Consider the following 14,979-nt stretch of genomic DNA (forward strand, 5'->3'; position numbering starts at 1 on the left):
TTGGTGTCTCCTTCTGGCCTAACATCAAGCATAAGCTCTTGCAAAGCATCCTAAAACCTCCTGAAGTTGTAGAGACACCTGCTAGCACGGTTGCATCCCTTTGGCCTGTTAGGAAGCAGATGGCCTTTCTGTTCTGTTCGTGCAGCCCCTGACGCCAAGGGGCCACAGCCGTCCCTGCAGCTCTTTTTTTCCTGCTAGGGAGCCCTCAGGGTTCCCCTTCTCACTGCCTGAAATAAGAGCCAGGTGCTTCTCTTTCCAGCCTCTGCCAAGCATTTTCCATGTTGGCTGATGGATTTCAGCTGACTGATTAGGGTTTTTTTTCATTATTATTTCTATTCTATATTTCTATTCTATTTCTATTATTTTCTGCCCAAACGGTGCATCTATTTCTGGAGCTGGTGGAAAATTACATTTTATCCCCATCCCCTCTTGGAGTGGGGCAGAAAAGAAAAAAAATACATGATCTTTCTTGTTAAGAGTAGTTTTCTCCTCCCTGTACTTTAGAGTAGGACAGGAAACTTGCTCTTTGGATGACTTTTCTGGGTGGTTTACCCTTCCTGTAAAAAATCAGCCAAAATGGAGGGAAAAAAGTCAGTTAACAAATGCATGGTAAAAAATTGCTGGATTTTCCAGCCTAAAAGCTCAGAGGATGCTAGCAAGATGGAGGAGGGATGGAGGCAGATGCTGGGGCATGCTAGTAGGGTGAAGGTGGGATAGAGAAAGGACTTGGACAGGATGGAGGAGGGATGGAGAGAGGATGTTGGTGGGATGCGGGTGGGATGCAGTTAGGATGGAGGTGGGAAAGAGGTGGGATGGAAACAGGATGAAGGTGGGATGGAGGTGGGATGCAGATGATAAGCAGGCAGGATGCAAGAAGGATGGAGGCAGGGTGGACATGTGATGCAGTCAGGATGGAGGTGGGATGGCAGCGGGACGCAAGCAAAACGGAGGTGGGATGGAAGAGGGATGCAGTTAGGACGCAGGCGGGATGGAAGCAGGATGAAGGTGGGATGCAGGGGGGGAGCAGGCAGGATGCAGGCAGGATGGAGGCGAGATGCTGGTGGCATGAAGCTGGGACGGAGATGGGATGCAGTTAGCATGGAGACGCAGGGCGGTGGGATGGAGGCGGGACGGGGGCGGGACGGAGCCGGGATGACTCAGCGGCTGGGAGCTGCCCCCTCCGCGGCGGCAGAAGCAGCTCGGGGCGGTGAGTCACCGCGGGGCGGGTCCGCGGCGCCGGGGCGGGTCGGGGGGGGCCGGAGCGGCTCCGCAGCGGCGCATAAGGAGCGCGGCGGGGCGCGGGCGCTGCAGCGGGGGCAGGTAAGGGCGGTCCGCGGGGGCGTGCGGGGTCGCCGCGCTGCAAAGCCCGGGGTGTGCGTGTGTTTTTGTGTGTGTATTTAGTTGTGTGTTTGGGCGGGGGGGGCACACGCACACCTCGGGCCCTGCCGCCCGCAGAAGCGGCCGGGGCCTTCCCCGCTTTGCTTTGCCGGAGCCGTGCGTTGCGCTCGCCGGGCCCTGGAGGCTGCGGGGGGGTCGGGGCAAGCCCGTCGGGGCAGCCCCCCCCCCATGGCTACTGGAAGGGGCCTTTCCTGCTCCCTTCCCCCGCTTCGATGCCTCCGCGAGGGGCAGCGCAAGCTGCCGGGAGGCCTCTGCCGTCGGGGGGCTCCTTGCAGCGAGGCTGCGAGCGGGGGAGCCGTCGGGGCAGCGTCTGTTCTGGCTATCGGGTGCATCTTGTTCTTCAGCCGTCGCAGGCCCCAGAGGGATGCTGCGGTGTGCTTTGGGCTCCGCGTGATGTTTCCTTGCAGGGGAGACTCCCTTAACCTGCTGTGCGTCTTTGAGAAGCAGCTAGTCTTCCTGGAGGGGGAGGAGGGAGGAAATCTTGTTTTCATAATGAAGACTGCAACAAAACAGGCCTGCTCGTCAGCTGACGCTGCAGAGGTCGGGTTGGCACCCGCTGAAGTGCTGCTGGGAACATCCTGTGATGCACGCAGCTCCTGGCACCGCAGCTCTGGCTTGGAGATGGCCCTGGAGGAAAGCTGTTTCGATCCTGTCTGCTGTGCAGTGGTCCATCTATCGTACTCTAAGGATTGCCCTGATGCAGCAAAGAGCACTTCCTTATTATGTTTCTCTCCAGGTCAAAGTGGAGAGTGTTGATGAGGGCAGTGAATTAGTGTATTGCTATTATGGTGTCTGTTACGGCAGCTGAGGTCTTGTGTAAGACTCTGGTTTGTGGATCGGTCTCTAAGAAGTTCTTCTCCAAAGAAGAAAAACCAGTGCAGCTCCAGTAGGGAGGAATTTGGAAATTTCATTTTCTGGCAAGTTAAGGCAAGTGGTATAGATGACTATAGCAACTTGTCTCAAGATGCAGTCATGGGGGGTTTTTGTTTGTTTTTGTTCTTGAGTTTTTTTGCTGTTGTTGATTATATAGCCTGTGTTAATGGGTTGGCTTTCCTAAAACAGAATGGAGGTGGGAAAGAGTGGGTCATGCATATTTAAAAAAAAAAAAAGGGGGGGGGGATGGGACAATGCTTTGAGCTTTGATAGTCATGACTAGTGAAGTCACCTGGCCATAGGTTTATTGCATGCATGTGGGCCATCAAGCTGAACTGGCAGTGCCTCAAGCTAAGCAGGATTGCTTTATTGTGGCTTAGAGTCATGCACAAACTGGCAGCCAGGGTGGTGCTGGCCCAAACAAAGGACAAAGCTCATCTTGGGAAGAGGGCTGCTGCTAGAGGAGACCACATGACTTGAGTTTTGTGGAGTACCTCTACCCTTGGAGGGATGGTGTACTAGAGCTGTGACAGTGAGACAGCTTTTATCTTCCTCAGATGTGTAAAGAGTGGGTGGGTGCCTCTGTCTGTGCCTGGAGGGGTTTGGCCCAGGTGCTGTGAAGCAGCTGAGAAGTGCTTCTGAGTATGACTTATCTTGTGGCCTAATGTGCCTAAACTGGGTCATACAAGCTGTGCTTTGAATAGCCTGTCTTCTACCCATCTGACTCCCAAAGGAGCATGGGAGAGGAGTGGAGAGAGATATCCCTAGTTAAATGGGGTCTGTGCTCTTAGATCTCTGGGCAATGTGCAGAAGAGCCTTCTGGTGGGCCTCTGCAGCTAGGGCTGCTGCGAACTGCAAGGGAGTTGCTCAGGGTCCCCTGTTGCAATCTGGAGGTAAAGGTGTGTCTCCTTTGGTTGCTTCCACAGTGTGGGAGAAGGTTACATGACCCTCAGACTTGCTCTTCTATCTGGTTTAATGTGATCTGAGTATTTGTGGTTCTGTGTCTGGGAAAGCAGGCAGGGAGCTGTATCTAGCTTCAAAACCTCCCAGGTGTGGTGAGGGACCTGGGCAGCAAGTTGCCTCCTTACCTCCCTCCCTCTGCTTGCATGATTGCAGACAGCAGCAGGAGGTGCAGAGGGACTGTGTGTGGGTGGTGCAGCATGAGCCACTGCCATCTCGCCGCGGGTGCTCTCCTCCCTCGCGTGCTGGAGCTGCTCTTAACGGCTTGCAGTGGAGCGTGTTCAGCCTCTGCGCTGCCTCTGGGACGCTTCTCCCTGGTCAGCTGCAGCAGGACTGTGCTCATATGGCCAAAGTTCTGCTTAATGAGTAGCCAACTGTTAGAAGGCCAAGTTGCATGGGCCCTGCCCTCAGTCAGGTGTGAGCTCGGTCGTGGGTAGCTGCTGGAGATGATTTTTGTTCTCTCTTTGAGAGTGCACTGAAGTCCCAAAGCCCTTGGCAGGGGGCTTGCTCCCAGGTCCACAGCCTAAGAGGAGATGAAGCAGCTCTTGGAGGCTGACTGCAAGCCCCAAACATCTCCCTGGGATCCGGAGGGGTTGCTGAGATGAAGTTACTGTGTCTGAAGAAGTCAAACAGCCAAGTGTCTTTTGCCTGCTCAGCTACCTTCTTTTGCCGAGAGAAGAGGCCCTGGTGGGGTTTGGCCTGTGAAGACAACCTCTGCCAGTGCTGTGTGTGTGTGCACTGGCTGCCTTTTGAGCTTTGGGGTCTTGTGCATGTAGATAGCCTGTCCTGGTGTGTAGGCAAGTGTTGCAGCAGTTGGTTCCTGAATCCACTTGGCTCCTCAAAGGGGAGCAGAGCTGGAGGGCTGAGCCTGTACCTGAAGAAGGCTCTATGTCCTGTGCTTGGTAGGACATAGGATGGAGCCAGTGGGGCAGGGGACAAGGGGATTTAGCAATAGGAGTCTCTGAAACCTGCCACTGCTGGAATCAAGAGCTTTAGCTGCCCACATTGCAGTGTCTCTACCCAGGCTTGGTTTTGGTGCTGCTCTTTGGGCTCCTTTAGTGGTATTTGAATTTTCTGTGAAGCTTTAGGGAGGAAGGAGATGAGGTGCTAACTGCCTGCAGAGCAACAGTGTGTGTGGAAGAGATAATGATGGTGGGGAAATACTTGCAAGATAAAGCTGCCACGTGAAGTATCTTACCCAGCCTTGTCTGTGGGGAGAGGGAATGGTCACAAGCCAGCAGCCTTGCTGTTACTTCTGCTTTGCCTCTCACATGCCTTTAAGCTGCCTCTTGACCGGCCTGTATCTGGCTAGCCAGGTGCATGTGACTCAACATCTTGCAGTTGTCTGCAGGAATTCATCCCACAAGTCCTGTGCCTGCTCTTGCTCTATATAAAGATTTGCTATGCGCAGAGTACTTGCTTCAGCTGTGACGTAGTAGGGAGGAACAAATCACATGAGATTGAAGGGTTTCCCCTTCCTTCTCTGCTTGGATCTTGGGATATTCCATGTAATCCAGCGGCAACCTGACAACTGATTCTAGCTTTGAGTCCCAGCCCCTCCAAAACTTCTGGCACAGAGCCCAGAGGAGACTTGGCTGGAGACTTTCTACTAAAACAACTGACCGGCTCCCAGCTAATGGGTTGCAGTGGGAGATGTGGCCACTTTCTCCTGCTGGGTTTGTTGGTTGTGAGTCACTCTGGGGTAAATGCAATGCAGCAGGCAGCCTGCTTAAAATGCAGATGCCTGTCAGAGGGGAGACTGCATTGCAAGGAAGAGATCCCTTTTCATCTCAGTCTCAGGTTGACCGCAGCTCACAGTTGACAGCCGCTGTGATCTTGTAACCCGAGCATGTGAGCCCTTCTGAGGCTGTCTGTCAGGAGCCCTGGGCAAGCAGCCTTATCGACACAGGAGGCTTTGCAGAATGTAGGTTTTTGGAATGTCATCAAATTCACAAGCATCTGGCTGAAAACAAACCTGTATCAAGTGGCTTCTGGCATCAAAAGTGCCTCCCTTCTGCGCTATGGAAAATAGAAATGTTACTGCTGGAAGGATAGAGGGTTTTTAAAGACTGTAGAGGAAGTTTTTAGCCTTAGAGCTGAGCTATGCTCTCTGTGTCAGTGGAGGCTTGTCTCTGCTGGCTGCTCACCAGGAGCCTTGCAAGGAGACATGGCCTGATGCCTTCTCCTGAGTGTGCCCAGGCAGTTGCACCACCTGAGTGACCTTGCTCAGAGACCAAACACCCTGTGATGATATAAAGATGGGGGGGGGGGCGGCGGCATTGCACATCTTGTGGGTGCAGCAGGCTTTGACCAGACTCTGGTGTTATACCAGGCACCTGAGGCCTGGGGGGAATAGAAAGGGGGGGGGGGGTGGTTAAATGCTCTGGACCCAGCTCAGCTGTGGCTAGCTCAGTTTGTTCTGGCTTTACAAGCTGTGTATAGATATAGGAAGATCAGCCTGTGGCTTTCCAGTGTGTTGTCTTCATTTTGGGTGTTGTGACTCTTCAATGGAGCAGGCAGGGCCTTTCTTTAGACTCACTTAACAGAAATGAGGTGCCTCCTCTCCAGTGGAGGCCAAATAGACCCATGATAGGCCATGTCCCTTCACTAACTGGCTGCTGGGGACTTACTGGCAGTGCCTGTGACAGAGTGCGGACCCATTCTCCGTGCAGCAAAGCCTGTGTGTGGTGGTTCAGCCCAGGGAGGTGGCAGGGATCCTGAGGAAGGGGTAGAGAAGATGCTTGCACCACTTCAGCTTGGGCTGGTCACCTATAGGCTTCCTATAGCTGTGTTTAAGGGGCACTAATCAAAAACTGCGCTAGCTTTATAAATGTGTGTTCTGTTTCTCTGGATGTAACCTCCTTTTTGCTGGCTAAGCAGGAAAGTGTGGCAAGAAAAGGGTTTGGAGACCTGTCCTCTGGCAGTATCACCAAGTCCTTTCTCTTTGAGAAACCTCTAAGCAAGTAAATGTATGTAAAACCTCTACAAAGAAGTGAGATTTGGCGGTAGGAGGGACTGAGAGTTTCTGAAACTCGACTGGCTTTTGAGCCAAGCCTCCTGTGGAAAGCACAGAGAGGCCACATGAAAATAAATGGTGGCGGGGGGGAGGAAAAAAAAAGCCCTTTTATATGGTTAGCTGCAACTGCCTGGGCTTGTAGCTGGCAGAAAGTAGGACACTCCTGCTGAGCTTTCTTCTCTGGGAAGGCTAAACTTGGCTGTGAGTGGGTGGAGGCAGCCTGCATGGAAATGTGTGTGTGTCTGTCCGTCCTCTGCTTGAACCTGGCTGTTCAGAAAGCTTTGCTGCGAGACCGCAGAGCTGCTGGCAGTAGCTATTTGTCCAGCTGCTTAGGCATATTTGCCCAGAAGGGCTTAAGCCTAGCCTCTTGGAGGTGATTACATGTTTAACTCACTGAGATGAGTAGGAATTAAGCCTTAAGTATCTCTGCTGTTCGGGGCTCTGCTGACTATCTGAGGTTTTGGGTTGCCAGCCAGACTGGAAGCTTGTTTGGGGCTGATTGAGCTTTGCTACAGTGAGCTGGGAGATTTTGGTGGAGGAGGATACCCCAGTGGTGCTTGTGCTTCCACGTGGGAGGAGGCCTGTGGCTGACTCTTGCCATGCTCCTGGATTTCCCCCCATGTCCCCGTTCCCTGGCCTGGGACTTTCCTGGCACCCTGTGCCAAGGGATGCAGATTCAAGTCTCCCTCGTGGAGCAGCCCCACGTGGGAGGGGAGCATAGGCTGTAGTGACAGGCAGCTCCTGTAGTGCTTGGACTCCCTACGTGTGGGCAGGAATCCCTTTTCTCAGGGGTTGTGACTGTGATTAGGGTCCTGAGGGTGGTGGACTGGCCAAAATGAGGCTGTAAAGTCCAGAAATGTGATTTGGAGGTGAGGGATGCCTTCAAAGGAAAAAGTCCTGTACAAGGATGGTGGGCTAAGCGAGCATGTGGGGGCTGCAGCTCTGCTGGGGTCTGATATGGGAGGAGATCATTTACTCCTCCTTAGTCCTTAGCTCTTCTGTTTTGTGGAAGTAAACAGAGTTGTAATGCCCTCCAAGCTGAAAGCCTGGATCTGCTTCAAAAGCAGTTTTCCTGCTGCTACTAATCCTACAGCGGTCAACCAAACAGTATTGCCCTGTCTGATTTCTGAGCTGCAGGAAGGGAGTTATTAGCACAGTCTTGCATTGCTCCTGATCTGGGTAAATCAGGATTGGGAGGGACTTTATGTAGGCACGTGTTCTGTCTTCCTGTGTGTTGCTGATCAACAGCTGCTGGCTGTTCCTCCCAAGCCCTGCCAGATCCTGCTTGCAGCAGAGCGGTCTGACCCTGGATCAGGATGGCTTCCGTTGGGTGTTCAGGCAAATGATAACCAAATCGTGTTGCAGGTGAAGGGACCTGTTCTGAAGAGCCAAGATGTGGCAGTCTGTGTCTGTCCTGTGTGTCCTGGTGGCCTTTGCCAATGCCCGGAGCATTCCTCACTACCCTCCCCTCTCCAGTGACTTGGTTAACCACATAAACAAGCTCAACACCACCTGGAAGGTGAGTACAGGGGGGCTTTTTGGATGGATTGTGGGACCATCTCTCCATAGGACTCAACAGCTGTGATCTGAGTCTCATCACAGTGCTTGCACCCAACCAGCCTTGGGTCCCAGCTGGCCTCTCCAATGAGTTGCCATCAGGGATTCCTGCAGTGACAGTAACTGCATACCTCTGCCTTAGCAGAGCACTGATGAATTTGTAGACTAGGAGCAATGCTGAGAGGAGTGCAAACTCTCCAGGAGACTGGAAGCAGCAAGGATAAAAGTGTATTGGTGACCTGGCCAAACCTGGCTTGGCCAGGCTGCTGTGGCTGAAGCCTAGAGTTGACTTCAGCTTATTGGCCACACTGCCCTGCTTCTGGAACAGGCTGTGTTGTCCTGTCACCATAGGCAGCTTGGCTCTTGGCCCCTGGGTTTTAAAAGCAAGTATCAGACACAGGCTGGGTTTGAGGGAGATCTGGAGCCCCAGGCTGGTCACTCTGGCTGTGGACTGCACTCAGTAGCTATGGAGAGTAGTGTTCAGTCACCCTGTCTCTTCCCAGGCAGGGCACAACTTCCACAACACTGATATGAGTTATGTGAAGAAGCTCTGTGGCACGTTCCTGGGCGGGCCCAAGCTCCCTGTCAGGTGAGTAGTCAAAGGAGGGATGATGATGGCCCTGCAAAAGCTTGTGTGGATGCTCCTGTGTGAGTCTGGGGTGAGTGAGGGCCCTTCCCAACAGGCTCTGAGCAGGGTTCCCCTGAGTGCTGCTGTGTGGGGTGCTCTGGGACTGGATGCTCAATTTGCAAAAAGCCTTTTATGTGAAGGGGGTGCAACATCCTTGTTCTTGCAAGCTGCCAGAGCTCCCCATGCACACCTGTGCCAGAGCTGAGGCCTAGGGAGAGCCAGAGAGCAGGCAAGGTAAATCCCACCTCACAGAAGAGCTTGGGGCTTCAAAAAAGCTCTGAGTTCAGTCTTCTCAGAAACTGTCCCCCCTGGGTAGGCCCTCTTCCTCTGTTGTGGTAGCAACCAGGCTGGTGGCAGAAACAGAGGGGCCAGGGTTGAGCCAAATCCTGCAGAGGGGCTTGACCCAGTCTCCTGTGTCAGGAGTGTGCCCTAACCCCCAGAGAGCCAGCTGTTTGGGGGTGCAGTGTCCACAGCTTGCTCCTTGGTACCCAGTGTGCATCCTGTACAGAGCTGAGCACAGGAACACACATGTGGTGAACTTCCACCCTGTGTCCTGCAGGATGCTGGAGCAATCATCTAACTCAGTCCTTGAACTGGAAAACACTGGAGTTGCTGACCTGGTCTGAGGACTTCAGAAGTATTTATTCTCCTTCAATGAGCAAATAAGTGTTCTGGCTGCCCAGGAGCACTTGTTGTCTTGGTCACCTTCAGTGGAGGTTGGAGAGGCCTGTGCACCCAGTCCTGTTACACTGGTGTTCCTATAATAAGACTTTCCTCTTCTTGCTTACAGGGTAGATTTTGCTGCAGATATGGACTTGCCAGATAACTTTGACTCACGGAAGCAGTGGCCCAACTGCCCAACCATCAATGAGATAAGAGACCAGGGCTCCTGTGGCTCTTGCTGGGTAAGAGTATTTTGTCTACTGGTGTGTAGTTATGGCTCTGTCTATACAGAGTATGCTGGTCAAAAGTGTGCTGCTGAGTTTGCTACTGAACTGTGTAGACTGCTAGGTTGTATTTCTCCTCCTGGAACCTACCCAGAGTCTGTGGAGGAAGTGAGACTTCCTCCAGTGCAGGGAGGTAGCAGCTATTGGCCCTGGCACTGCTTTGCTGTCTGTACCAGTTTCCTTGCGGGTCCGTGAGTTTGTAATCCTTCTGTCCACCATGGCTTGGACCTGACTGCTTAATGTGACATGCTTCTGTGCAGAAGGGAGTGCCTGTTCTGCTCCAGCAATGACCTTCAAAGCCTTGGGGCATGAACGATGGGGGTTGGATGCAGCGTCTGAGCTTCTCACGTGTGGGTTTCTCCTGGCCAGACTCTGGTGCACACAACTCACTTCCCTTCCTGTCAGTGAGCAACTGCGGACCATGGGCCAGAAGCTTTTTCTTTCCCATGACCAGCATGTGATGCTCTTTGCTTGTTTTTTGGGGCTGTCCACAGGCATTTGGTGCTGTAGAAGCCATTTCAGACAGAATCTGTGTTCATACGAATGCCAAGGTGAACGTGGAGGTCTCGGCAGAGGACTTGTTGTCATGTTGCGGCTTTGAGTGTGGCATGGGGTGAGCTACTACTGATACTTACGCACTTAAAAGGGGGGTGGAAGGAGAGAGGACACAAACTGAAGATTTTGGTACTGTTTCAGCCCTGTCTTCCTTTTCCTGTGTTTCTAACTCCCTAATCAGCAGGAAGTTCAACCAGTGGCTAATGCTGTAGATGCTGGAATTAGATGGGAACATAAAGGTGACTGTACAGCCTAAAGGTCTGACTGGGCCATATCCTGCCTCCAGCAGCAGCTGGATGATGATGGCTGGTTTAGGGAGGGCAAGCACACAGATGCTTTCCCATGCTCCCAGGCTCACAATTGGTGGCTGCCTAAACCAAAGGAGGGATCTTCTAGTAGCCCCCAAAGTCTTGATTTTCAGGTGCAAATGTTCTCCCATCAGGGAGCAGGGCTGGGAGTTGAGGCTCCAGGTTGTTTGGTTTCTGCTGTTCCTGAGGACAACGGCTGACCAAGGACCTGGTGAGGACACTCCTAGAAAAGGCACCACTGCTTTGGGATTTGGAGGCGAGGATGCTCTTAGCTTCTTCCTGCCTGGAGATTCAGGCCTGCCTGTGTCAAGGCCTAGAAATCCTGGGCAAGGGGGAGACAGACTTAAGAACCTGCCTGGAGAAAGCTTCCCTTTAGCCATCTCAAGCTGCCTCCATTTCTTCATCATCCCCCAAAAGGAAGGCCCTGAGCAGGCCTGAGAGAGACAGCTGTCCCTTTTCTGCAGGTGCAATGGTGGATATCCCGCTGGTGCGTGGAGGTACTGGACAGAGAGGGGCCTTGTGTCTGGTGGTCTCTATGACTCCCATGTAGGTAAGTCCTGGCATGTACCCTTGTGACAGGAAAGAGGAGCATCTCTGCAGGGTTACAGGCTCAGCTGCACCGTTTGCCCTTCTTCTGGGTGCAGGTCTGCATCCTCATAGCTGCTCCTGTCATCAGGAGGAGCCGTGGGGACCCCTTTGGGACAAGGAACCCCAGGCAGCACCTAATCACAGTAGACCTATCCAGGAATGGAGCACAGTAGTCACAGACCTACAAACACGTGAATTTTTTTCTTTTGGCCCATTTAATGCACTGTGGATGAGGGAAGGAGTGCTCCTGCTGTGTTTCTCCCTCAAAACAGCAACCTCTGTCTCCTTGTGGCATGGCCACAAGCTGTTTGTTTCCATTTCTTCCATGGCATTGTCGAGACTGAGCTGGTGGAAAGCAGTCTGAAGGGAAACCCATTACCAGCACAGTCTGGTCCCGGCTCTAGCATGGCTGTTGGGGGTGGTGGGTGGCAGGGTGGGCTTGGGGGCAGCCACTTCACACCCCTGCTCTCAACAGGCTGCCGTCCCTACTCCATCCCTCCTTGCGAGCACCATGTCAACGGCTCCCGGCCACCATGCACGGGTGAAGGTGGGGAAACGCCCAGGTGTGAGCGACGCTGTGAACCCGGCTACTCACCTTCATACAAGGAGGATAAGCACTACGGTAAGGGAGGTGGCTTCTGCTAGAGCCTTGTTCCTGATGCATGGGAGCTCCAGAGCTGGTCCCAGCAGTTCAGAATTGTCAGGGACAGGCCTCTTACCAAGCTGTTTTATGGTGGCTGTTTTCTGTGTCCTGCCCACTACCTCAGGACCAGTGTTTCTGAAGCCAGCATGAGCTGGGCTGGTGCATATTTTGTATTTGTTGACAAGGGAAACCCTTTTGATGCTGCCAGAGCTTGGTTCAAGCTTTGGTGTTCTGCCTGAGCAGCCAGACTTGGGAGCTAAGCATTTGCCATCACTCCCTGCTGAGGCTCCCAGCTGTGTGAGACCTCATAGCTGTAGCATTGCAGCTGAGGAGAGGTCACTCAATGTACAAAATGTACAAAGGAGCATGGTGCTGAGCCCTGTGAGTCTGACCTCAAAGCCTTTTGCCTCCTTTCCCCCTTGGTGGTTGCTGGGACTATAAATGTAGGGTAATCTGGCTGCTTGTTGGAGATGACTTGGTTTGCCTGAAGGCCTGGGTGTGTACTGTTTGCTCTGACTTGGTCTGGTGGTGAAGGCAGAGTGGGAAGGGCAGAGGAAACCTCAGTGCATGGAGAGGCTTTTTGAATTCATAGAGTGGAAGCTTGGGCCTTCACCTCCCATTTAAGCAACACAACCCAGGAGAAGACATCTGAGTAGTGCTGGTGAGTTTCTGTTTTGGAGATAAGGCCAGACAAGAACTTCCCTTCCTGCCAAAGGGATCTGGAATAGATCTTTGGTACAGAATAGGACTCTTATGTTCAATCCTTCCTTCTGGAAAAGGGATGAGCAGACTTTCCCTGCCTTGCATCTTGAGCAGTCGTGTTTGATCCTTAACTGGAGAAGCCTTCTTCCACAGTCACATTAAGCAGTGACAGTGTAGCTGTCCCAAAATCTGGGTGGCCTGACAATGTCATGCTGACAGAAAGACTTCCTCTTCCTCCCTAGGCATCACATCCTATGGTGTCCCTCACAGCGAGAAGGAGATCATGGCCGAGATCTACAAGAATGGCCCAGTGGAAGGAGCCTTTATCGTCTACGAGGACTTCCTCATGTACAAGTCCGGTGAGTGATGTGTGCTGGTGCATCATCCAGGGACTTGGAAGCCCTGCTACCTGATGCATTTTTCCTGAGGAGGTTTGGCGTAGCCTGGTTGCCCAAAATATTCAGGTGTGAGCCTAAGGTCCTTCTGTGGGCCTAGGGAAGTGTGGCCTTTGTCCATTGGGCCTGTCTTGTGTAGCCTTGTTGCTCCACTCTGCCTCAGTCCGGAAGAAGACCTCATGTACAGACTTCAATACTGGGCTGTTACATGTGCAGTGCAAGAACATGGGAGATGAAAAACAATGAACACAAGAGGTGTTAGCAAGGGGAATAGGTGCTTGGGGGCAAGCCCCAACAGGGACCCCCTAAAATTGCAGTGGAGAACAACTACTGGGTTTTTTGGTAAAATCCTGGAAGATGGTTCTTCTGGCTTGGACCCCAGTTCTGAACTGCTTGGGATGTGCTGCCCTTGGACCTCTTAGTGGGTGTCTCTGGGTGTGTGGTATGACAAGCTGCCAGGGCATTAGTCCTTCCCTCACTGCTTGTGCCTTGAGGGCATGTCTGCATTGGGTAAGGGAGGTGCAAGAAGGCTCTTGCAGTTGTCCTTCTGCCAAAAGCTTCATTGCTCAAGTTAAATGCACTCAAATTGGGAGCTTAACCAAAACCCACATCTCAGCTGGTCTCTTTGGGTTTTGATGTCAAGTGTCTTAAAGCTGGTGGTGTACACGGAAGGACAGGGGGCTGTTGGTGAGCTGGTGTGTTGTCTTGCAGGGGTGTACCAGCATGTGTCTGGGGAGCAGGTTGGAGGCCACGCAATCCGGATCCTTGGCTGGGGGACTGAAAATGGCACTGCTTACTGGCTGGCTGCAAACTCCTGGAATACTGACTGGGGTGATAATGGTGAGGCACTGGAGGTTACCACCTTCAGGTGGCTTGTCTGAGGGGGCCCTGGTTCTTTGAGCCTTAGTGTGGCCCTAACTGCAATGAGGAGACCTAACTTGCCCTTCATGTGCTTCCAGGCTTCTTCAAAATCCTCCGAGGAGAGGACCACTGTGGCATCGAGTCAGAGGTTGTGGCTGGCATCCCTAGTACGATGCAGTACTGGAAGAAGATGTAAGGTTCCTCTTGCACTGCTGCTGAATTGATCAAATCACAAATAATCCTGAGTCCCTGATGCTTTTAACTGATAGACTGGGTGCAGAGCCCCCACTCTAAGAGACTATAGTTGAGGTTACTTTATTAAAGCTTTTATCTTTTTTTTTTTTTTTTTTTTTGGTTTTGTTTTTTTAATTGTATGGTGGAGCTGGAGGCAGCAGGTCCTGTACTGGCATGTGAGCTGCTCTCTGCAAGCCCCCTGCTCCTGCTGTGTATGGGGTTGGTGGGGCATTCCCTGCTCCGAGGACTGCTGTGGGCGTCGCTGGCATCTTGTGCCACAGTGTTTGGTTAGCTTGAATCTCTTGCAGGCGTCCAGCCCAATATAGCAGATATTGGGAGGGCAGGGAGCAGCAGCTTTGTGCTGAGAGTAGGGACTTGGTAGGGCAGTGGAGACCAAACCTGTCAGGAAACCCAGGCCACTTTCAGGTGTGATTTGTGCACCCCTGGCTGGAGGGGTCTGCCTGTTCAGTGCCCAAAGCAAGCAGGGCATGTTAGAGAGCTTGTGCCTTGTTGAATTGGCTAAACTTAGACCTGTTAATGACAAACACCGACTTTCTTGATGTGACAGGCAGGAGGGGCTTTATTCAGCTCCAGCCCCACAAGTCCTTTGTGAATTACTTGTTCTGCTCCATTCGGCTGCTTTTTAAACCACTTGTTTCTCAGCTGTTTGTTTTCACTGCTGTAGCCTGGGGTTATTGATGTTAGGGAAGGGCCTAGCCAGACCTCCCAGAGCCCCTGATCAAGTGTCCAGCAGTACTGTGGTGCAGGCTGGGAAGGGCAAACCCACTATGCTTGTCCAAGGCGGAGTGGCCTGTGCAGCTTGGTGTGCTTTGGGTCATGCCTTTGGAAGGATGCTGCAGCTGAAGGGAGGGTGGTGGGGTGCTCTGGGACTGCAGATACTGAACTGTGAGCAGAGAAGAGGGATGCTCTGTAAATCTAGCTTAGGGAGCATGTGCAGAAGCTTAGAGGCATCTTGGTGCCTTGCACACAACTAAAGCTTTTTTTTGAGCCACAGACATTAAGAAAGAAAAAACTTATTTTTGTTACTGGGGGGAGGTTTAATAGCTGTGTAGGAGGAATCATGTGATTTACCAACACTAATACAGCAAAATAGCTTTTATTTTCTTTTTAAGCACAAGGTACATTGCAACAAGCCTGAAATGAGTGAAGCAGGCCCTCCCTTGTACTGTATAAATAGCCCCTTACCTCTGCTTGCTTGGACAAGTGAGCCAGAGCTCTGGTGTATATGAATGGAACAACTGTGCCAATAAAGGATTTCTCTGATGTCTTGTGTTCTGGCCCTTGGGAATATGG

At 52.4% G+C, this 14,979-nt stretch overlaps 1 protein-coding gene across 1 annotated transcript; it reads left to right on the forward strand.

Annotated features, from left to right (window-relative positions):
- Positions 1–1,215: 1,215 nt before the first annotated feature.
- CTSB (cathepsin B) lies at positions 1,216–14,949 on the forward strand. Its single transcript, XM_026113498.2, has 10 exons — positions 1,216–1,320; positions 7,613–7,766; positions 8,308–8,393; positions 9,223–9,337; positions 9,874–9,992; positions 10,707–10,792; positions 11,306–11,452; positions 12,418–12,534; positions 13,282–13,410; positions 13,530–14,949. The coding sequence occupies exons 2-10, from the start codon at positions 7,641–7,643 to the stop codon at positions 13,625–13,627; spliced, it is 1,023 nt and encodes a 340-aa protein (XP_025969283.2). The 5' UTR covers positions 1,216–1,320; positions 7,613–7,640; the 3' UTR covers positions 13,628–14,949.
- The last annotated feature ends 30 nt before the right edge of the window (positions 14,950–14,979 follow it).

Source organism: Dromaius novaehollandiae, chromosome 3 (assembly GCF_036370855.1).
Source record: "Dromaius novaehollandiae isolate bDroNov1 chromosome 3, bDroNov1.hap1, whole genome shotgun sequence".
Lineage (NCBI taxonomy): Eukaryota > Metazoa > Chordata > Aves > Casuariiformes > Dromaiidae > Dromaius > Dromaius novaehollandiae.

Bases quoted from the DNA above. Each gene is read 5' to 3' on its own strand.
- CTSB (XM_026113498.2), top strand. From the start codon at position 7,641: ATGTGGCAGTCTGTGTCTGTCCTGTGTGTCCTGGTGGCCTTTGCCAAT. The intron at 9,338-9,873 runs GTAAGAGTATTT...GGCTGTCCACAG, and splicing joins GCTCCTGTGGCTCTTGCTGG to GCATTTGGTGCTGTAGAAGC. The intron at 11,453-12,417 runs GTAAGGGAGGTG...CTTCCTCCCTAG, and splicing joins CAAGGAGGATAAGCACTACG to GCATCACATCCTATGGTGTC.